General features: G+C 41.9%; 1 protein-coding gene across 1 annotated transcript in view; it reads right to left on the bottom strand.

Moving 5' to 3' along the window:
* dnaaf10 (dynein axonemal assembly factor 10) overlaps positions 1–25049 on the bottom strand; it is a 151702-nt gene that overhangs the window by 115233 nt on the left and 11420 nt on the right. The window contains exon 2 of the mRNA XM_085981627.1: positions 7657–7696. Within this exon, the coding sequence (XP_085837753.1) occupies positions 7657–7692 (36 nt within the window). The 5' untranslated portion in view covers positions 7693–7696. The remainder of the gene's footprint in view (positions 1–7656; positions 7697–25049) is intronic.

Below are 25049 nucleotides of genomic sequence, written 5' to 3' on the forward strand. Positions count from 1 at the left end.
TTGTTCTGGCTTTCCCTAAGGGAGTATAATCCGAAGGATAGCCTTGGCCAGCTACAGGAAACTTTGGTTTATCCGGAGGTTAACTGTCTGGAATGCTCGAGCCACCGGCAAAAATCAGGAGCCGTTCCGTTAGTTTTTTTTCCCCCACCAGTCAGGCTCTGCAAGGTCTCACTGAAGCTGTTGCTAAGCTACAGAGACGCTTGCAAGTTACAGCCGACTGTTTAGAAGCTGTTGCTAAGCAACAGGGTTTGTTGCCAGATACGGAGCTCAAAATCTCCGTATGTTTCAACATTAGCGCTGGTTTGTCCGGCAGTTTTGATGGGACGGCAACAGCTCGGTCCCATCAGTGCCGGATAGCACAAAGTTTCCTGTAGAGCAAAAGTTGCATGAGCGATTCTTTCCTGGAGGTGACGGGTTCAGGTATCGACCCCATGTTATTAATGGACTATTATCTCCTTGGACAGATCAAATGTATAATGGCATTATTTACTGTGCCAGTCAGTGCTACCATTCTTTAGGCGTCATGAGTGCAAGCATCATCTCAGCAATGCCCAACACTAATGAGCTCCGTTCCCTCAGCACTTACAAATATTTCTGTGCGATCCAACCATACCCAGTCAAGCATCACAGGATATCGTAGCTTTACCTTGCTCATCTAGCTGGTTCTGAATAATGCAGAAATCACAGCTCCGTTATTCTTTGTGGGTGAATTTTGTGTATTCAAGGCAAATTTGGCAAGTTACGGTATCGAGTTTTACATAAGATATACAGCATAGAAACAGGCCATTCGGCCCAACCAGTCCATGCCAGCGTTTATGCACCACTCGAGCCTCCTCCCATCTTTCCTCATCTAACTTTGTCAGTATAACCCTCTATTCCCTTCTTCCTCATACGCTTGTCTAGCCTCCCCTTAAATGCATCTGTCCTATTCGCTTCAACCACTCCTTGTGGTAGCGAGTTCCACATTCTCACCACGCTCTGGGTAAAGAAGTTTCTTCTGAATTCCCTATTTGAATACTTGGTGACTATCTTGTATTGATGGCCTCTAGATATGCTCTTCCCCACAAGTGGAAACGCTCTCTCTGTATCTACTGTATCAAAACTTTTCATAATTTTAAAGACCGCTATTAGGTCACCCCCTCAGCCTTCTTTTTTCATGCAAAAAGAGACCCAGCCTGTTCATCCTTTCCAGATAGGTATACCCTCGCATTTCTGGCATCATCCTTGTAAATCCTCTCTGCCCTGTCTCCAGTGCCTCTATATCCTTTTTATAATATGGCGACCAGAATTGTACGCAGTACTCCAAGTGTGATCTAACCAAGGTTCGATACAAGTTTAGCATAACTTCACTACTTTTCCAATTCTATCCCTCTAGAAGTCTACCCTAGTGTCTGGTTTGCTTTTTTTATGGCCTGTTAACCTGTGTCGCTACTTTTAGTGATTTGTACTCCAAGATCCCAATGCTCCTCTACCCCACCCCAGGCTCGCACTCTCCCAAGTAATAAGTGATTTCCCTATTCTTCCTACCAAAATGTAATACCTCACATTTATCTGTGTTGAATTTCATTTGCCAATTATATGCCCATTCTGCAAGTTTATTAATGTCTAACTATAATTTGTTGCAGTCCTCCTCAGTATTAACTATTTCCACCCCCCCCCCCCCAAATTTGGTGTCATCCACAAATTGGGCAACAAGCCTTTCATTCAATGATTGTGAATGGACAAGTATATGTTACATCATCATATTTAAAGTTTCTTGCATGCTGACTCAACTATGCAAACACTAATTTGTTTTGATGAAAACGACGTACTTCATGGGTGAGTGCTGAAAGGAGTATCGTACTACCACAACCTGTGATAAACGCTGTTCAGTGTAAAATTCCAAAATTTTGCCTCATCTATGCTAATTCTCTTTTGTTTTTGACTGTTTTCTTTTGGCCAATTTTGTGCTCCCTAGACGGCCATACGGAGAGCAAAGAATTTCACTTTCCTTTCTTCCATTTGTACACCTGCCCTGAAGAGGGCAACCTGGTATTCATTTTTTTTTTTTTTTTTTTTTTTTTTTTGGCGAGGTTCACTACTTGGCTCAGTTTGCTTCAGAAATCTGAATACAAAAGTCCAGGCTGATTGGTTTTGGCAACAGCATTCGAACTAACCTACTCCTGCAGCGAGTTGGAAAATTGGCCACGGCCGAAAGAACTTTTAGTTGGGAAAGAAATTAGTAGTGGTGCAGGTGTTAGGGATTTATACAGTATCGAAATAAGAGATAACATGCAGAACTACTCATCTTTAACAATGGGTCAAATCTTGCAGTAAATGCATAGACAGCAACTTGCATTCATATAGCGCCTTTAACATGGTAAAACGTCCAAAAGCACGGCACAGGAGCGTAATCAGAGAAAATTTGACACCAAGCCACATAAGGAGATATAGGGCAGATAACTAAAAGCTTCATCCAAGAGGTAGGCTTTCAGGAGCGTCTTAAAGAGAGAGATGTGGAGGTTTAGGGAGGAAATGCCAGAGTTTAGGGCCTAGGCAACTGTCGCTACTAATGAAGCGAAGGAAATCAGGGATGTACAAGAAGCCAGAATTGGAGGAGCAGAGAGATCTCGGAACAAATACCATAATGTCCAGGAAAAAAAAAAGAGCGTTAAGCCCATTGATGCAGCCTTAATCCTTAAGCAGAAATATAGGAAGTGGTGGTTGTCGAGGGTAGATTTTTCTCTCATGGCAATCCAAATGTGAATGGTTCTTGAACCCACTCCAATAGATTTTTCACTTATGAGTAAACTGTAGTATAACAGAAGAACTGCTTTATTCTCTGCCCCAAGTGTTAGCCTGAGTATCACCGAATCCAGACACCAGCTGGAACACATCTCAAAGAAGGGAGTGCAAGCTCATTAAGATAGCAAACTACTGTACATGTACCAAAGTCTGGAAATGCTCAATTACTGCCCTCAATGCCAGACAGACAATTAATATGCTGCCTGGACTGTTCCAATATCTATCTGTTCATCGTGCAGATTTTTTTTTTTTTTTTTTTTTGGAAAGTGAGCACCCAACCACTAATGGCAAGTCAGTTACTCCTGCTAGCTTGTGAAGGTGGGGCTGTAGCAAGAGTTCCCAACAGAAAATTATCTCCTGATCCTCACGCAAAATCCAAAACCAAGACCTGGCTAATCCTTATTGGCCATGGTAGGGGTATTTTGCTGGGAGACGAAAGCTGAGCAGTTTCAGCTGATGTGATTGCAAACAAACTGGCAAGACCAACTACAATGATAGCTACAAAGTATCCGTTGATCGCTTTACACTGGGATCCAGGATCCTGCCAGCTATTAGGATCATTAAGCATTATAAACTAGTGTAAAGAAATACTTCCTGTTGCCTAATTCAGAATAACACCCCAAGAGTACTAAATTTAGCATCAATGGTAACAGAATATCTTTCAATTGACAATAAGCCCAACTCCTGAACAGTATCAATGTATCTACAGCTGTGAGTGCAGACTCTAGACAAAAAGCTTTGAAAAGCCAATTAACAAGATGCATGTAAATATGGAGAGGCATCATTCTAAAATGTGCTGTTTGTAAAGCCCTAAGTGCCAAGGAGAAGCCAAAAGGAAGTGCTATGCCATGATAGGCATTCAATTTCAAAAGACAAAACTGTGTTGCTTTTAACAATATGCCTCAATACAAATCTAGCAGTAGGAATTTTTTTAATTTACGACTGCGAGCCGTCAGGTTGAATGAGGAGCATTACTACAATGGAGCCCTTCTTTCCATGGGCAGACATTTCCCACTAGTAATCCTAGTGCTACTTAAAAGCTTCCAGCAAACCCAGAATTTCTCTATCAAAAATATCCAATAAACTCCATCAGTTTATCTCTAGAGTCCCCCAAGGAACCATCCTTGGCCCCCTTCTCTTTCTCAACTACACACTTCCCCTCGGCGACACCAGATTCCACGAGTATGCTAACACCCAGCTCTACCTCACCACCGCCTCCGTTTTCACACTGCTCGTCTGGCACCCAATCCTGGATGAGCCAAAATTTCCTCCAATTATACACTGGGAAGACCCCGGCACCCAGTCCTGGATGGGCCAAAATTTCCTCCAATTAAACATTGGGAAGACCAAACCCATCGTCTTCAGCACCCTCCACAAACTATTTCTTCACCAATTTCATCCCTCTCCCTGGCCAATGTCTCAGGCTGAACCAGACTATTCCTAGCCTCAATTTGACCCGGAGGTGACCTTTCGACCCCACAAGGGCCCTGAATTTGCTGTCGGAGGCGTACCAGAAGAATACGCCTCCAAACCGAAAAAAAAAATCGGAACATACCTGGTGTCTCCAGAGCTTTGGGTCCTGGGCCTGCGTAAAGGCCCACGGACGCAGGCAGTTCACAAGTGTTCTGGGATCACGTGGGCCTGGTCAACCAATCAAAAAGGGGGATTCCTATGATGCTTATGGGGATTCCATTTACTTGCAGAATCCCCATTAGCAGAATAGAAAGGATGCGACTGCTGCCAATGAACTGGAAGTGTTCTGCACGTGCGCGCTTCCTGTTCGTCACGGGAGCGGCCTCGTTAGAAAAAGCCGGGAAGGGAGCAGGCTCGTTAGAAAAAATGCAGAAACATCATGCTTCCGGTTGTTAGGCGTGCACAGTACGCTTCTACGCAGCTTCCAGTCATTGGCAGCAGTCACTTAATAGAAATCCCCAAATAAATAAGAATTCTCACCACTTAAATAAAAATAAATGTTCCCATGTCCAAAATTAATGAAAAGACCCAATAATTAGGCATTTAAAATAAAAAATTAATTACTTGAAAAATAAATTTAAACATTTTAAAACAGGCCAAAATTTACCTAAACTAATTTTAAATGTGTGTTTCAATCATTTAAAATTTTTTATTTTAACATTTATTTTAACCCTTACTCCTGCTTTTACCAGGTGTACGGGTTTTGTGGGCATTCGCTGGGCAGTAGTTGGGCAAATAGCCCAACTCTGCCAGCGAAAGTGTTTTTGCAGTGGATGCAAAGGATCCATCAATGTGAAACTTGACAGATCGCAAGTTCCGGGCTTTCGCGCATACGGAAACCCGGAACGTGCAAGGCCATTCTGAGGACTTACGACGTCATACGCATATCAGCCCCGCAAAATCCGGGCCATTATCTCCATCACAAAGATCGCCTACTTTCACCTCCACAACATGGTTTGTCTCCGCCCCTGCCTCAGCTGTTGTGCTGAGCCCCTCATCCATGCTTGTTACCTCCAGACTCTACTATTCCAATGCTCTCCTGGCCAGCCTTACATCTTATACCCTCCATAAACTTCAGCTAATCCAAAACTCTGCTGCCTATATTGTAACCAAGCCCTATGTTTGCTGACCTGCACTGGCTTCCTGTCCACCAACGATTTTGAAATTCTCATCATGTTCTAATCTCACCATGGTCACACCCCTCTGTCTCCATAATCTCCTCCAGCCCTACAACCCTCCCAGAACTTAGAGTTCCTCCAACTCTGGCCTCTTGTGCATCCCCCACTCCCTTCACCCTATGATTGGCAGCAATACCTTCAGCTGTCTGGGCCCCAAGCTATGGAATTTCCTTCCTAAACATCTCCACCTCTCTCTCCCCCTACAAGACACTCCTTAAAACCTACCTCTTGGCCCATGCTTTTGGTCTTAATATATCTTCTTCAGGGTCACTGATTACACTCCTGTGAAGCACCATGGGAGATTTTCCTACGTTGAAGGCGCTATATAAATGTAAGTATTTGTTGTGGCTTCGACCCTTTGGATGCCCACCATATTCTAACTTTTGAAAGACAATACCACGCCATGAGACCAATGAGGCAGGCTAAAACCAAGAAAGATTTATTTACAGGTTGAGGAGCGCAACAGTGAAACTACAGAAAAATAGTGAGTGTACAATATTTAAAGATTTAGTCCCCAGGGGTTTAAAATACTGTGTTTTTTTAGATCAAACTAAGAAATAGAAGCAACAGGACTTAAGTGAAACTCTATTTCTGCAATGGCAAGTTGCTGTTGTTGTATTTGGTAGGCCTTTATGATGCAATGTTGTATGTGGATAACAATTTTTCCAGTCCATCCAGAGAGTTCGGATCTTCAGCCAGAATTAATGAGCAACCAATTTATGCCATGGGAAGTCTTCCCGGTTAGTCATTTCTTTGTGAAATACATAAACTAGACTTAATATTAACTTTGAGGTGCTATTAGGAAACTGCCTTTGCCCACAAATGTTTCTCTTAGCTTGCGTTTCATATTTCTAATGATTTTCCTTATGTCTCAGAATTCAGTAGGAACAGAAGGCCATTCAACCCCTCGAGCCTGTTCTGCCATTCAATTAGATCATGGCTGATCTGTATCTTAATTCCATTTACCCGCAGGTTGCAATAAAGTAGGGTTGTTTCCACCTCAGTCTGTCAACCTTGTTACTAGCTACCACAGAGTAGCTGAGGCAAATAGCATAGATGCATTTAAGGGGAAGCTGGTTAAGTACATGAGGGAGAAAGGAATAGAAGGATATGCTGATAGGGTTAGCTGAAGTAGGGTGGGAGGAGGTTCACGTTTCAGCTAACAGTATTCTCTTGTCCTGCATAGAAAAATAATACATGCCTTATTTCTTATTTGTACTTTCACAGAAACACCAATTTTATTGTAGGCATGCAAACCTTCCAGTTGACCACTGCTAGGCTATCCTAGGTGACATCATTGATGGGAAACATCCCCACTTAGCCTAGAGCAACTGCATATAAGGAAAGGACATGGATGAGAGAGATACAGTATTGCTTTTGATAATTGAACTGGATCTGGTGGTGCAGGCTAGTCTCATGCAAGGTGCACCCCAGCATGCAGCCCCCCATTTTAAAGGCACAGAAATGAGAATGGCAGGAGTGGTAAACTGTGAGACTTCAAGGAGGAGTTAATGTGGTGCATAACATCGAGTGAGGACAAGAGTGCAATGAAGTCAGAGGAGAGGGAGCTAGGAGAATTTACGCAAAGGTTGACATCACAGAGATGGAGTCATTGCTCAGTGCAGAGCTTGATTGAACATTGGGAGAGAAAAGATTTTAGCTAGAAAGTTACATGGGGATTTGGGAGGGCGGTGTTTGAAAAGGACTTTGAAGGAGAAATGGAAAGGGCGATAGTGGGCAATGCTTTATAGTATATTCTGAGGACTAATTTGTGCAACCTATTAAGAAAATTTAGCTATTTCACTGGTTGAGTATGTTTATAATTAATGCTGAATCAGTCCTAAATTAAATAATGAATGCCCTGGTGGAAATTAAGTTCTCATTCATCAAATCAATGCCATTAATCAACTGCACTCCAGACAAATTAAACTGCACAAAAAGATGCCACAGCAGGTTTGTTGTATACAATCACATATGGAAAGGAGCAGAAAAGACAATCAGGCCCACCAGTTAACCCATTCAACAATGTTTACCACCGTCCCAAAGTGCTGCTTATGCCAACACCTGGGAGCAAAATAAGAAATTCCTTCAGAGCATTCCAGGATAATCAAACCAGCTCCAGGTTGCATCACAAGATATAGATATAAATGAAGTGTCCCAAATAAACACATTTGTGAATAAAAACAAAACTTTTATCTTAAATAGATGAGGAAGAACTTACAGTGTGAGCACATTTCCAAAGGATAGCTCGCTTCATTTCCCTGAAATGAAAAAACAGTTCATAATTAAATCCAGAAACAAACAATAATATATTACAGCAGTATATTTGTAAAAGGTTGAGGTTTTATACGCATTTCCTACTCCACAATTTGAAATAACTTCACAGTAAAAACTGCTCACTATGCAAGCTTGGCACTTCTAAAGCACATTTTTTTTGTACATTAGCAGTCACACTTGCTTATCCCCAACAACAAGTACTTCACAACCACATACCTTTATACAACAAAAGATAACAAGCTTCAAAATAAATAATCTTTAGGTGCACTATGCCTCTGAATTTACAGCATTTAAAAAGAAAACGTTATTCCCTCTTTCCCATCTATTATTTCAATTCTTCACATCTGACTATTTTTTGTTGCACTGCTTCATGAAGTACAACAACTTGCATTTATATTAACACAGAAAAACATCCCAAGGTGCTTCACAGAGTGTTAACAAAATTTGGCACTAAGCCACTGAATCAGATATAATAACAGATGGAGGTAAGTTTTAAGTAGCGTCTTAAAGGAGGAAAGAGAGGTGGAGGTTTAGGGAGGAAATTCAAGAGCTTAGGGCCTAGGCAGCTGAACGCAAGGCTGCCAATGGTGGAGTGATTAAAATCGTGGGTATGCAAGAGGCCAGAATTGGAGGAGCGCAGAGATCTCGGAGGTTGTGGGGCTGGAGGAGGTTACAAATAGGGAGGGGGCTAGGCCACAGAGGGATTCAAAAACAAGGATAAGAATTTTAAAATCGAGGCGTTGCCAGAGTGTGAGCCAATGTAGATCAGCGAGCACAGGGGTGATGGGTGAACGGGACTTGGTGCGAGTTAGGATATGGGCAGCAGAGTTTTGGATGAGCTCAAGTTTTTGAATGGTGGACGATGGGAGAGCATTGGAATAGTCCAGTCCAGAGATAACAAAGGCATGGATGAAGATTTCAGCAGATGAGCTGAGGCAGGGCAGAGACGGATGATGTTAGAGGTGGAAGTAGGTGGTCTTGGTGATGGAGTGGATATGTGATCAGGTGCGCATCTCAGGGTCAAATACAACACCAACGTTGTGAATGGTCTTGTTCAGCCTCAGATAGTAACTAGAATGTTGACAGAAGCCCAATTGGAATGGGAAGCATCAGTGAGCGAGTCAAACCTGCAACCAGGTATAGTGAAGTAAAATTTAAAAGGGTTTAACAACAATAGTCGTAGTTATTTGCGGTGTCAGTATCTAAAGATTAGAGTCCACTAACACAGAAATTAGAATACTCACTGCTGCCCGGCAATTGCATTTTGGCCAGTGAGTCAACAGATATAGTTAGATTATGCAGTTATTGCTTTAAAGTTTCCTTGAAAGCAGTTCAATCTCTGCATTCAAATAGGAATGACATCCTACAGATTTCCTCAAGAAATTAGCAATTCTGGTTGATATGCCAGCTAAACATGTGAAAAAGGGTGAAGAATGACCATTGGGTCCATTAATACACATGCCATTCAACAGATCTTCCCGACCTCTAGTCATGCTATATTCTGGGAAAGACAAAGGAAAGGTGGCCAGTTTCAGGGAAATCACATGGAAATCCTTCCCAGTTCTAAAGGTAATCAAGCAAAATCCAGTAAACCATGATTACCCATGACATTCCACACTCAGGAATCTGAGGGAGGATGTTCTTGCCATGGAAGTAGTGCAGCGAAGATTCACCAGGCTGATACCTGGGATGGCAGGAATGATGTATGAGGAGAGATTGGGTCGATTGGGCTTGTACTCGCTGGAGTTTAGAAGAATGAGAGGGGATCTCATCGAAACTTATAAAATTCTAACAGGACTAGACAGACTAGATGCTGGAAGGATGTTCCCGATGGTCGGGGAGTCCAGAACCAGGGGTCACAGTCTAAGAATAAGGGATAAGCCATTTAGGACAGAGATGGAGGAATTTCTTCACCCAGAGAGTGGTGAACCTGTGGAATTCTCTACCACAGAAGGCAGTAGAGGCCAATTCATTAAATATATCCAAGAAAGGAGTTGGATATATTTCTCAAGGCTAAAGGGATCAAGGGGTATGGGGAGAAAGCAGGGACAGGGTACTGAATTTGGATGATCAGCCATGATCGCATTGAATGGCGGAGCAGGCTCGAGGGGCCGAATGGCCTACTCCTGCTCCTATCTTCTATGTTGTGCCTTATTAAAAGGACTCTAGGGTATCCATACTTGCCAAATCTTTCATAGCCCATTCCAAAAGGGGAACAGCCTTCATAAGAAATATTTACTATTATATAGTTACATAGTATTTACAGCACAGAAACAGGCCATTTGGCCCAACAGGTCTATGCCAGCGTTTATACACCACACGAGCCTTCTCTACCACATTAAGACTCTTATTTTCCTCCTACCAAAATGCACCTCCTTGCACTTATTTATATTGAAATAAATTTGCCATTACACGCCCATTCTGCAAGTTTGTTAACCGTTTTGTATTTTGTCGCAGTCATCCTCATAGCCCCTCAATCTGGTGTTGTCCGCAAACTTTGACACTGCACTTCCGATTCGAGTTCAACTCATTGATGTAAATGCTGAACAGTAATCCCGACCGGACTGATAGCTAACCGGATTCGCTGCTTACATATTTTACATGCATGTCCTCTAGTCCTGCTATTGCTATCCAATTCCCAATATCTGGTCTAAATCCATTGCATCCAATCCTTTTATAATTTTTAAAACTCGTTATATCTTAACTCTCATAGCCTGCCCTCCTAACAGAGATCTGAGTTTACTTACCATTGCTTTCCTCTGCACCCAATCTGCAGCTTCAATGTCCATAGTTAAATCTAGGGACCAAAACTGGACAATATGCAGATGAACCTGAGCCTTATAAATAATCAATGCATAGTCATCTTAGTTTTGCACTCTGATGACCTAGCAACACTCCATAGCATTCTATTTGCTGTTCCTATTGCTATCTCAGTCTGATGTACAAGGTCTGAGCAGTGCTTAGTATCTTAGACAACAGGAGATTGCACCGAAACTGAAGTACAGTGATGAGAGCAATTTCACACACAAACAGCTCCAAGCAGCTTCAGTTCAGAGAATCAAGAGGCAAGATTTTCTATATGTTGAATAAACTTATTTCAAACAAATAATCAGACTATACCCAGCACACACACTTGCTGGTAGAATGCTGCACTGTACTGCTGCCACTGACCAGCAGCCCTGAGTTCATCAGCATGGTAAACAGTACAACACTGCTGCCTCTGGAGACACCAAGACCCACTAAAACAAATATTTCATTACAACTCTGGATGTAGCAAGATTCACTTTTGGTATCAAAAGCACAATATGCCCAGCTGTGCCACTAATCTCGGCCAAACTGTCTTACATGACAACAGCTATAACACAAATGCAGATGACCAGACTAGGGACCCCTTCGTTCCTGACTGATCGATCAAATATTCCCATGTGGTGTACAACATTTTTCTGGGTGTTGTCGAAGGTTGGTTTAAAAAAATGTATGGGAACACTGAAATAGTTCTGCTATTGCCAAATAGTTTTTGTTCTATTGTACAGCTAGTTATTATTCAGTTAATTTCTATTGAAAGGTTACCATACAGCTTTAACTAATAGTCTGGATTATAAAACAAGACAATAAGTGATTAAGGCGCCAGTATATGCACAGCTAAGATTAGATTATGGCAGTGATTTTCACAACAGAAAAAGCAGGAAATGAAAAAAAATGTTGAATACCTGGAGGCACATTCGCAATTAAGCCTAACTACAAGTCAAAAAAGCACGTGACAAAAAGTCAAGCTGCACATTCTCACCTCACCATAAAATTAGGCTTCTGGAAAAAAATAGGGATCACAGAAGTACCTGTATGGATGCTCAAACTTAGGAGAGAACTACAAGACTTATAGTTGTATCAATAACATCACATGTTGTATCAATTACAGAGGCCTGTAAAAAAGGTACAGTAATAATCATGGGTAATTTTAATCTCCATATTGATTAGACAAATCAAATTGGCCATGTCAACCTAGGAGTTCATAGAGTGTATCCGGGATGGTATCCTAGAACAGTTAGTTATGGAACCAACCAGGGAGCAGGCTATCTTGGATCCGGTACTGTGTAATGAGACAGAATAAATAAATGATCTCATAGTAAAGGATCCTCTAGGAAAGAGTGATCATAGCATGGTTGAATTTCAAATTTAGTTGGAGGGTGAGAAAGTTGTATCTCAAACCAGTGTCTTGATCTTAAACAAAGGCATGAGGGCATAACTGGCTAAGGTGGACTGGAAAAATAAATTAAAGGGCAAGACAGTGGAAATGCAGTGGCGGACATTTACGGAGATATTTCATAACTCTCAACAAAAATATATTCCAGTGAGAAAGAAAAATTAAGAGAAGGGAGCACCATTAGTGGCTAACTAAGGAAGTAAAGGATGGTATCAAATAGAAAACAAAGGCATACAATGTTGCCAAGATTGGTGGGAGGCTAGAGGATTGGGAAATGTTTAAAAACCAGCAAAGGATGACTAAAAAAATAACGAGAGAGAAAATGAATTATGAATGTAAACTGGCAAGAAACATTAAAACAGATAGTAAGAGCTTCTACAGGTACATAAAAAGGAAGAGAGTAGCTAAAGTAAACGTTGGTCCCTTAGAGGATGAGACTGGGGAATTAATAATGGGAAACAGGGAAATGGCTTGGACTCTGAACAAATATTTTGTATCTGTCTTCATGGTAGAAGACACTAACAACATCCCAATAATGGATAATTAAGGGGCCACAGGGAGAGGGGAACTAAAGACAATCACTATCACTAAGGAAAAAGTACTTGGTAAAATAATGGGGCCAAAAGGCAACAAGTCCCCTGGACCAGATAGCCTGCATCCCAGGGTCTTAAAAGAAGTGGCTGCAGAGATAGTGGATGCATTGGTTGCAATATATCAAAATTCTCTGGTCTCTGGAGAGGTCCCAGCAGATTGGAAAACTGCAAATGTAACACCCCTATTTAAGAAAGGAGGGAGACAGAAAGCAGGAAACTATAGACCAGTTAGCCTAACATGTGTCGTTGGGAAAAGGCTGGAGTCCTTCATTAAGGAAGCAGTAGCAGGGCATTTGGAAAATCATAATGCAGTCAAGCAGAGTCAGCATGGTTTTATGAAAGGGAAATCATATTTAACAAATTTGCTGGAGTTCTTTGAGGATGTAACTAGCAGGGTGGACAAAGGTGAGCCAGTGGATCTGGTGTATTAGGATTTCCAGAAGGCATTCGATAAGGTGCCACATAAAAGGTTACTGCAGAAGATAATAGTTCATGGAGTTGGAGTAATATATTAGCATGGATAGAGAATTGGCTCACTAACAGAAAGCAGAGAGTCGGAATAAATGGGTCATTTTCCGGTTGGCAAACAGTAACTAGTGGGGTGCCACAGGGATCAGTGCTGAGGAAGGATGTTCTTGCCATGGAGGGAGTGCAGCAAAGATTCACTAGACTGATACCTGGGATGGCAGGAATGGCATACGAGGAGAGATTGGGTCGATTAGGATTATATTCGCTAGAGTTTAGAAAAATGAGAGGGGGTCTGATTGAAACTTATAAAATTCTAACAGGACTAGACAGATGCAGGAAGGATGTTCCCGATGGCAGGAGAGTCCAGAACCAGGGGTCACAGGCTAAGGATAAGGGGTAAGCCATTTAGGACTGAGATGAGGAGGAATTTCTTCACCCAGAGAGTGGTGAACCTGTGGAATTCTCTACCACAGAAGGCAGTTGAGGCCAATTCATTAAATATATTCAAGAAGGAGTTAGATATATTTCTTAAGGCTAAAGAGATCAAGGGATAAGGGGAGAAAGCAGGGACAGGGTACTGAATTTGGATGATCAGCCATGATCTCATTAAATGACGGAGCAGGCTCGAGGGGCCGAATGGCCTACTCCTGCTCCTATCTTCTATGTTTGTGTGTGCTTGGACCTCAACTATTTACAATCTACATTAATGATTTGGATGAAGGGACCGAGTGTAATGTAGCCAAGTTTGCGGATGATACAAAGCTGGCTGGGAAAGCAAGTTGTGCAGAGGACTCAAAGAATCTGCAAAGGGATATAAACAGGCTAAGTGAGTGGGCAAACATTTGGCAGATGGAGTATAATGTGGGAAAGTGCGAGGTTATACACTTTGGCAGGAAAGATAAAAAAGCAAAATTATTTAAATGGAGAGATTACAAAATGCTACAGTTCAGAGGGACCTGGGGGTCCTTGTGCGTGAAACACAAAAAGTTAGCATGCAGGTACAGCAAATAAAATGTTGGCCTTTACTGCAAGGGGGTTGGAGTATAAAAGCAGGGAAGTCCTGCTACAACTGTACAGGGTATTGGCCACATCTGGAGTACTGCGTACAGTTTTAGTGTCCTTATTTAAGGATATATACTTGCATTGGAAGGCAGTTCAGAGACGATTCATTAGGTTAATGCCAGAGATGAGGGGATTGACTTATGAAGAAAGGTTGAGCAGGTTGGGCCTATACTCACTGGAATTTAGAAGAATGAAAGGTGACCTTATTGAAACATTAAGGTACTGAGGGGGGGCAATCTAGAACTCGGGGGCATAGTTTCAGAATAAAGGGTCATCCTTTTAGAACTGAGATGAAGAGGAATGTCTTCTCTCAGGTTCATAAATCTGTGGAATTCTCTACCCCAGAGAGCCGTGGAGGCTGGGTCATTAAATACATTTAAGAAGGAGATAGACAGATTTTTGCAAGATAAGTAAGTGAAGGGTTATGGGGAGCAGGCAGAGAAGTGGCTTTGAGCCCAAGATCAGGCATGATCTTATTGAATGGCAGAGCAGGCTCGAGGGGCCAAGTGGCCCCTTCTCCTATTTCTTATGTTCTTATATTAATTTCTAATTAATGGAATATAATGCAGTAATATGATTGGCTGAAACTGCAGCCTTTAAAGTGGTTGCATTTCTATGGGATCTTTGTTAATCTATATTTAGGGGACTCCATGTTTAGATTGCCTAATTAAGTCATTGAGAAAAGCTGACATTTGATCTTTTCCTGCAACAGATTTTATGTAGATAGATACTTCAATCAAATCTATACTCAGTTGGCAATGCAAATATGAAGACATAGGAGTATCACAGGTGGGGAGGGAAGTGCAGGAAAGGAGAAAATAAAAATATGTTCAGTTGAGCAAAGAAACAAGGGAGAAACCTAACTACAGGTAAATAAAGAACCTGTGTTTATATAGCACCTTTCACATCCTCAGGACGTGTCACAACACTTTACAACCAATTGCACGCTCACGGTTTACATCCCCAAATGCATCAACATGCACACGGCAAAATCCCCAAAACAGCAAATGAATGAATGACCAGATGATCTGTTTTTGATGGTGTTGGTTGAGGAAGGAATGTTGGCCAGGATACTAGGAGAATTTCTTGCTCTTCTTCAAATAGCATGGTGGGCTGTTTAACATTCAACCGAGTGTCAGCAACTCCAACAATGCAGTATTCCCTCAGTGCTGCACTGATATTTTGGAGTGGGGCTTGAACACACAACATTTTGGCTTAGAGGTGAGTGTGCTACCACTTAACCAAGCCGACATACCCAAAGTTGACCTGCAAGTCGGTGCAGTTCCAAAAAGGTAGTCGTAGTGACATGGTCCTTTGGGGGAAAAAACTGGATCCTTCTTCAAAAAGTAACAGCACAATTTCTAAGTCACTTAAGTAGAGACGAGCTTTCAATATAAAACATACACCCGTGCAGCTGAATATTCAAGACCACTCAACAAGCCATTCCAGTCATTTGCTTGTTCAGCTGAAAATTCATACATTCCAGTCACAAAATAAATCCAAAATCTATCTATAAGCAGCATACCCTTTTCTGGAATGAGAAAGCTGACAATCAGTTTACTCCTCAATTCATAGGTTGCCTGAATGTCAGTACCATATGTACTGTTAAAACTGATTATATGTGTATCTGTTTTTATTTTGGGTATATTGGATTTTGTTTTTAAAATAATGGTGTATGTAGAAATGGTAGGGCTGGGACTAAATCCAAACCTCCACTACAGACTCTTAAACTACAAAGATTTTAATTGTAGCAAATACAATCTGATGGACCAAATTTCACACTTTCCATACCAAATGTCTAAGTTCTTGAGCATTATTCCTTCAAATGTATTTCTGTGATGGTGTGAGCAAACGTTAAGCTACCACTCAAACATAGTGAACCAAAGACAGAAGCTCAAGATTCTTAACCAAAATGTAAATGTGCTTCTGGGTTTGTAGTTTGATAAGTGAAACAGGTTAGCATTCAACTTAAAGACACACTTACAAAGACAAACACTGAAAAGCCCCAAAACTACACCTAAAACACAAATCACAATTTAACTAGCTCTACTGTTCTCACTGCACTAGCCACATAGCACAGATAAGTGCCCAAATCTATAGCCACCTGGCACCACAAAATACGGTCTATTGGTCACATTATCTCTTACACAACCTTTATAAATCAAAGTTCACAAAGCATACTAAGTCACAATTATGCACCAATTTCAAGTGCATGGAAAAGGAAAGGTCAAAGCTACAATAGCAAATAAGTTAGACAATTTACATCACTAAAAACAAATACCAAACTGTCTACATCATTTAAAAACAACCTGAAGTAGGATATCAATTTGGAGCAAAGGTTTCTATATATTTAAAGCAGAGTGATCTTATACTCTTAATTACATTTTTCATACCATCTTCCAAGTGCTACAATTTTGTCCAGAAAAATGGTTTGTGCGCAACTAAAATGAGGCCAAACCAATTCAAACTGAATTATAAAGTAAACGATGACTAATACACGGCTTCAATTTTTTTTATAAAGCACAAAAATAATAATCTTAGCGGCCACACACTTGAGCACATCAAATTCTACTACTCCAGGATGATGCTGGAGATAGGCAATCCCAGGTTCTTGCTTTCTCCAACACCTTACCTCACCCCATTCACCCACACATTGAACACAAAAGAACAAGGTTTATGAATTTTCTCAACTTCGTGACCACTTATGTAGCTGCCTCAGTCAAATCTTCCCCATTGCTGATCCACCCGAAACCCCCCACCCCGCTCATGCTATAGCTGCTCTTTAACTTAACCTCAAGCTCTCTAAACTTGATCTCTTACACAAAACCCAACTCTCACAATCCACTCCATATCCATCTCATCACTCAATTAACTTTTTTACCCCAACGCAAACTAGCACCATTTCTCCTCCTTAAAAAGACCACCCTTGACACCCACTTCTCTCCACTCTCCAGCAACTGCCCAATCTCTAAGCTACCATAATTTTCTACGGTCCTTGAATAGGTCGTCACTTCTGATTTATGCACCCTTCCCCTACAACTCCTTGTTTGAATCCATTTAATCTGGCTTCCACCCTCCCCAAAACACAACCACCTCGTCGGTCATTAATCACACACTCTGCAATGGCAACCCTTAACCTCTCACGGCATTCAACACAGTCGATCACTCCATTCTCCTACACCACCTCTCCGCCGCTTCACTCGCATAATGTCTCTCACTCTTGTTCCCACAGTCACTTCTAAAAACTTGCATTTATATAGCACCTTTAATGCGAACAAAACGACCAGGTGCTTCACAGAGGCGTAATCAGAAAAAAAAATGGACGCCAAGACAAAATGGAAACATTCAGAGGGGTAACCAAAAGCTTTGTCAAAGAGGTGAATTTTAAGGAGGTTTTTGAAAAAGATGGGGAAGATGGAGAGGCAGAGGTGTTTTGATTGGAATTACAGAATGTGCAGCCTAGGCAGCAGACGACAGGATCGCCAACGGTAGAGTTGCATCAGAAACAACAGAACAGAGAGGTGGCGGGGTGGGGGGCAGGTGTGATGCAGGTCTGTAAGAGGCTACAGAGAAAGGAAGGGGCAAGGCCATGTAGGGATTTAAACACCAAGATGAGAATTTTAAATTGCAGGCGGTGGTGACCAGCAGCCAATGTAGGTTAGTAAGGCAGGAGTGATTGATGAGCAGTATTTGGTGCAGGATAGAATACAGGCATTAGAGTTTTGGATGAGCTGAAGTTTACAAAGCATGGAGGATGGGAGGCTGTCTAGGGCAACATTGGAATAGTTGAACCTGGGAGGTGACAAAGGCATGGATGGAGGTTTCAGCAGTGGCTGGGCAGCTATAAAGGCAGAGGCCGGCGATGTATGGAGGTGGATGCCACAGTTTTTGCTGACTGTTACAACAATGGGACAAAAAGTAACCTCATTTTCTACTCAGATCAGCCAGCGGCTTGGATCACAGCAATAAAATCACACTATACCAATGTTAAGCTAGAAAATACCGCAAATGGGTCCAAAATGAAAATTAACACACCAGGAGACAGTTCAGCCACGACGGTCAACGCGTACAATACCGGAACAATATTAGTGCAAGGCAACCTCGACAAATTTGCAACGGCCTTCAGGACACTGAAAAGATTAACTAAGGGGGGGAAAGAACAGCCCCAGAGTGGCCCGCACTCCCCCCAACATTGACAACTTACCAGGAGAAAATCTGCCTGGTCAGGAGGTGAACGAGCCACACAGTTCAAACCAGACACTAACCCCGGGGAACCACAGCCACACGATACAACTGACAAACCCCAGCATAACTACCAGGGAGGAAGCCACACATAGTCCCCCTACCATTCCCAGCTCACCAAGAGAAGAGCAGCATAGCCAGGAAGTGAGTGAGCCCTCCAGGGCCGACCAGCCTAGCCAGGAAGTGAGTGAGCCTTCCAGGGCCGACCAGACACATACCCCGGGATCACACAGCCAGATACAACCAAAAGATAAATTTAATCAATTAGAGATAGAGATGGTTAAACTTAGAGAGGAGTTCCTCAAAATGAATGACGATCAAAATCAGGAGAGGGAGAGACACAAGAGAGAGCTGAAGCTACTTGAGAACCAGGTGAATCTACTTAGGAATCAGGTGAAAGAGCTGCAGGAAAAAGAAGAGAGCCATAGAGGAGAGATAACACCATTAGACCAGCAACCAGAGGCTAGAGATAAGACAAGACAGAGCCGGACGGAACGGCTGCACTCCCACACGGAACAAAAGCAACAGACACACAATACAAGGGGTGCCACACAGACCGACCAGCATACTGATTCGCAATCTTCCCCCACCACCGTGGAACCACAAGCGAGCCGCTCACAAGAGGTACGCACACACCAGACACCCCAGCCCAGCACACACTATGAGTCCAAGCGAAAGCCACTAGACAGTAAACACAAACAAGGCTGACGTCGTAATACTCAGACTCAAATGGGAAATTTCTATGGGAGAAAAAGCTATTCCCTAGAAGTAAAGTAGAAAAGATCTGGTGCCCAACAACAAACAGAGCCATGGGATGGCTGACCAAAGCCAGATTAGGCTCCCCCCAACACATAATAATACACACAGGCACAAATGACCTAAAGACCCAACAGAAAGAAGTAGCAACATCGCTCAGAGCAATGATTAGGAAGGCAAGCAGTACATTTCCAAACACTAGAATCACTGTTTCCACAATATTGCCGAGAACAGACTTCAACAACACAATTCATGAGATAAATGCCAGCATAGCAAGAGACTGCGAATCAAACCACAACGTACACCTAGCCCAACACCCCACCCTCGATGAGGAATGTCTTTACGACCACATCCAAAGGCAAAGAATATCGATCTTTGCTAAAGCCCTGAAGGACGTCGCTTTTAACCGGGTCCATACCCAGACTCCAAGAGGACCCCCCCCCCGACCACCAGAGATCAGCGGGGTACATATCAGGAACACTACAAGGACCACCAACACCAACCGAGACCAGAAAGGATCCCCATGCAAAACAACAATATCAGACCTGCACCACTCCTGTCCCACAGGGGAATAGGACCGCTCCCAGCCAGACAGAGGGAGAGATGCACAGGACGTACACAATACCTCAGACAGAAACAATCCATTAAGAGACAATAAGCAGATGTGCAGCAGCATCTACTTCCGCCTTATGGATCAAGGACTAATTAATAGAAAGAACTGTAGCCAAATTGTATTAACTTTTATAGACAACTGAAGTGATTTTTTTTTTCCCACACTTAGACACGACAAACACGTACCACTCTTTAACCTATCATAGTAAAAGATCAAACTTACCATGAAATCCTTATATATTTCGACCTGGAATATCCAAGGTCTACGCTCTTCACTGCGAGAAGTGAAAAGTAGGACCCCAGAGTTCATAGATGAAACTAAAGACCTAGATATCATCATTTTACAGGAAACTTGGTATAAAGGAAAAGGACACACTGGCTGTCCCCAAGGGTACACTGAGCTGGTGGTCCCCTCCAATAAATTACCAAGTGTAACCCAAGGCAGAGACTCCGGAGGCATACTGATCTGGTTTAAAACAGAACTTAAGAATTACATCAAATTTATAAAAAAGGGCGAAAACCATATGTGGCTCAAACTTGAGAGGGAGATTATCTCAAACACCCAAGATGTTTACATTTGCGCACTTTATATCCCTCCAATCGATTCCCCGTACTTTAAAGAGGACACCTTCTCCAACATGGAGGGGGAAATTATCCAATACCAGGCCCAGGGGAACGTGTTGATCTGTGGGGACCTCAATTCAAGAACGGGCGAAGAACCAGACTTCACCAATAATCAGGGAAACAATTACGTTTTCGGGAATAACCACTTTGACATCCCTTCCCCTCCATACAGGCATAACTGCGACAAGCAGTCAAATACCAACGGAAAACAGCTACTACAGCTCTGTCGAAACCTGGGTCTGTACATTGTCAATGGTAGGTTCATAGGAGACCTCCTAGGAAGATCGACCTATTGCTCACCTCTTGGCTGCAGCACAGTAGACTATATGATTACAGACTTAGACCCATCCTCTTTCAGAGCATTCACAGTCAAACCACAAACAACACTGTCAGATCACAGTCAAATTACTATGTTCCTCAAAAAGACAGAAACAAACATAGAAACACAACCCAGTAAACTGTACAACACCAAAAAATCGTACAGATGGGCCAAAAACGACATGGAAAAATACCAGAAAACAATTAGCAATGCATCAACTCAAGCTCTCTTAGACACCTTTCTGGATAACATATACACTCACAATAAAGGCGGCGTAAACCGGGCAGTTAGTAAACTAAACAATATTTTTGATAATTTGGCAACAAATGCAAACTTGAAAGCTCGCAAGAACAAACCCAAAACAAAAAACTATGAAAAATGGTTTGACCGAGATTGTCATAACATGAGGAAAAAACTTAGAAAAATATCAAACCAAAAACACAGACATCCAGAAAACGAGGAACTACGCCTTACTTATTGTCAGACACTAACACAATACAGAAACACACTCAGAACCAAAAAAGAGCAATATATTAAGAATACACTCAGCTCCATGGAGGAATCCATTGATTCCAATTGTTTCTGGGAAAACTTGAAAACACTACACAAAAAACAACACGACGATTTGGCCATTCAAAATGGGGACACATGGGTAAACCACTTTGAAAAATTATACCAGAAAAACACACTAAGACCAGAGCAACACCAAATATGCAAAAAACTGGAAAAGCTAGAAATGGCCATAAAAGATAACCAAAACCCGCTAGACGCCACAATAACAGAAAAAGAACTTCTTGAAAAACTCAAGGACCTGCGACCAGGAAAAGCCTGCGGGACAGACGGCATACTAAACGAGATGATTAAACACACAGACAACAAAATGAAACTGGCTATCCTAAAACTCTTCAACTTGGTTCTGAGTGTCGGTTATTTCCCTGATATCTGGAACAAAGGACTCATAACGCCCATATACAAAAGTGGGGACAAAATCGACCCAAACAACTATCGAGGCATCTGTGTAAACAGTAACCTGGGGAAGGTATTCTGTAGCATCATAAACAAAAGACTTATAAACTTCCTTGAGGAGCACAATGTCTTGAGTAAAAGCCAAATTGGATTCCTGCCAAACTATAGAACATCCGATCATATCTTCACCCTACAGACCCTAATTGACAAACACGTTCACCATAACAAAAGCAAAATCTACGCATGCTTTGTAGATTTCCAGAAGGCTTTCGACTCCATCTGGCATGACGGTTTATTCCTGAAACTTATCGAAAGCGGGGTAGGAGGGAAAACATATGATGTAATTAAATCAATGTATACAAACAACAAATGTGCAGTTAAAATTGGAGACAAAAACAAAATACTTCCCACAGGGGCGGGGGGGGGGGTGACGCAGGGCTCGCCAATCTCACCGACACTCTTTAATATTTACATAAATGAATTGGCAAAACTACTTGAACAATCTACAGCACCCGGCCTCACCCTATATGAATCCAAGGTTAAATTCCTCCTCTATGCAGACGACCTGGTTCTGCTGTCACCAACTAAAGAGGGGCTACAGCAGAACCTGGACCTGCTGGAGTCATACTGCCAGACTTGGGCCCTGACAATAAATCCCCAAAAAACCAAAGTCCTGGTGTTCCAGCAAAGATCCAAACATCAGGGACCCAAAATAAATTTCACAGTAGGAACAACCAAAATTGAACAAACCACTAACTACACATACTTGGGCTTAAAAATCAGTTCTACGGGAAACTTCAAACTGGCTGTGAATGAACTGAAAGAGAAAGCAAGAAGGGCTTTCTATGCCATCAAAAAATCAATCCAAATAGAAATCCCAATTAGCATTTGGCTCAAAATTTTCAAATCAGTAATTGAACCAATTGCACTCTATGGCAGTGTGGTATGGGGACCGCTAACTCAACAAGAATTTACAAAATGGGACAAACACCCAATTGAGATCCTACATGCAGAATTCTGTAAAAGTATCCTCCGGACTCAAAGGAAAACAGTAAACAATGCATGCAGGGCGGAACTAGGCCAATATCCATTAATAATCACTATCCAAAAAAGAGCCACCAAATTTTGGAATCACCTACAAATGAGCAATCCCCAATGCTATCACTACGACGCCCTGAAATGCCAAGAGCTGACCATAAAGAAGAATACCCTCAGTCAACTAATCCTGGGACTCAGTGAAGTAACTACTAACAATACTAACAATAACCAGCCGCAGGACAGTGACAGGGTAACACAAAGAATTCGACCCAACACAATCGTCGCTAAGCAAAAGGAAAAATATCTGACATATTGGGCAGAAACAAAAACCCAAAGCAAACTCAATTGCTACTTGGCCCTAAACAGACAATACAACATAGCTGATTACCTGACCATGGTAAAGGATAACAAACTGAGAAGAACCTTGACAAGGTACAGACTTAGCGAACATAGCCTAGCGATCGAAAAAGGCAGACACAGGCAGACCAGGCTGCCAAGAGAAGACAGGATATGCTCTCACTGCAGTCAGGGAGTAGTGGAGACAGAGATGCACTTCCTCACAGCCTGCGGAAAATGTCAGGGCATCAGGGAGAATTTCTACCAAAAATTCTCACAAATATGCCCTGATTTCAGAAATCTGAATGACAACCAAAAACTCCCATTCCTACTGGGAGAGGAGAGAAGCTGTGTAACACTGGCGGCACACTATGTTACAGCTTGCCATGAACAGAGGGACAACCAGTAAACTAAGAAAAGAATATATATAAACAATGCGAATGTATATTTATACACTCAGGGATATACCTGTTTATACACTGTATGAATAGAACTGCGTTTATGTGCTAAACCATAAATGTATTTTGATGCTTTGGCAACATAAGATGTAACTTATCATGCCAATAAAGCGATTTGAATTTGAAAAAAAAAAATTTGAATTCATTAGGTTGTTTGTCTGGCAAAGTTGCGGATAAGCCAGAATTTACTCCAACTGAACATCAGTAAGCTAACCAAAAATCCCAGACCTTTGGCACCAACCGATCTCCCTCCCTGGGTGCTACCTCAAGCCAAAGATGCGGTGATGTCACTCAAACCCCATATTCTAGCCATCTCCAAAATAGTCTACTTCTGCAACATTTCCCACCTCTACCTTTCCTCACCCCAGACTCAGCTTTTCTAATGACGTCCTCGCTGGTCTTCTAAACCCCACACCCTATCCTTAAGTAAATCATTCGCACCTACTGCTCCTGTTCTCACCGAATTAATTGGCTGTGTCTCCCAACAGAATGAATTCAAAATCCTTGTCCTCATTTACAAGTCCAAGTCCTCCACAGCCTCATCATTCTCCATTTCTGCAACTCGCGCTATATATACTGTCTAGTAACTAAGTTCCAATTGTAAACAATTGTTATACTGAACACTGGAAACAAGATATTAAACAACCCCTTTCAAGCGACCTAGTTAGTATGCAGTTTTGTATTTTAAGACTCAATTACCATATTATAAGGTTTTTAATTTGGATCACATCCAAAATGAAAGGGTAATCCAGTGTGCCAAGTAAACAGTGTATATTAACTCTGATTGGCTGTCAGACAAATAATCACACTCTGCAGGTACAAACATTTTGATCCAAACTGAAACCGAAACACAGAACACACGCTGGCGTCAGGTTATGCCCCACTCCCAAGTCAAATTCAGATTTAAAATTGCCCAATGCAAAGCTGCCCAAACATGTTAGAGTTTAAACTCAATGGCTGAACAGAAGCAGAGAAAATTAATTTACAAAACCTTATGCAAATGAGGCCTGTTCAGCAAGCACTGCAAAACCAATACCTGTACAAAGTACAGCTTCCATGTGCTCTTTATTCAAATATAAAAACTGGGAAATGACACAATTCACCCTTTGTTTGAATTTTAAAAATAATTTCCACACCACCCAATTCGAATAAAGTTCAAATATCCCACACAAATCTATAGTATCTGAAAAAAGTCAAGTATTTTACCAAATTAAATTGCATTTCTGAAAATTGCAGTTACAGAAGCACCAGATTGACTGATTCAAGCCATGTAGGTGTTTACTAAGAAATTAAATGAAAAATCCTACTACACAATCACACAAGTTGAATACTTCATAAAACTAACCATATATAGAATACTCTTAAGAAATACGTAGTAATGTTTTGGGCAGAGGCCATTGGTCCCATCTACCCTAGCTTAAATCTGCCATATCTTTATGTTCCACCACCCCACTAGTAATCAGCTCCACAATTCTTACCTTCATGCTAAAAAAGCTGCCTAAATTCCCGATTTCCTTTTGACACCTTAGCTTTCAATGGGTCCTCTGGTCCTCAAATCCTGTGCCCAACAGAAGAGCTTTCCTGGGTATAAATTCTCCATACCCAGGTAAACCTTAACAACTCTATCAAGTGCCCCTCATTTTCACTGATAAATACTCTAGA

Source organism: Somniosus microcephalus, chromosome 3 (genome assembly GCF_052327205.1).
Source record: "Somniosus microcephalus isolate GS21.2 chromosome 3, FLI_Smic_1.0, whole genome shotgun sequence".
Lineage (NCBI taxonomy): Eukaryota > Metazoa > Chordata > Chondrichthyes > Squaliformes > Somniosidae > Somniosus > Somniosus microcephalus.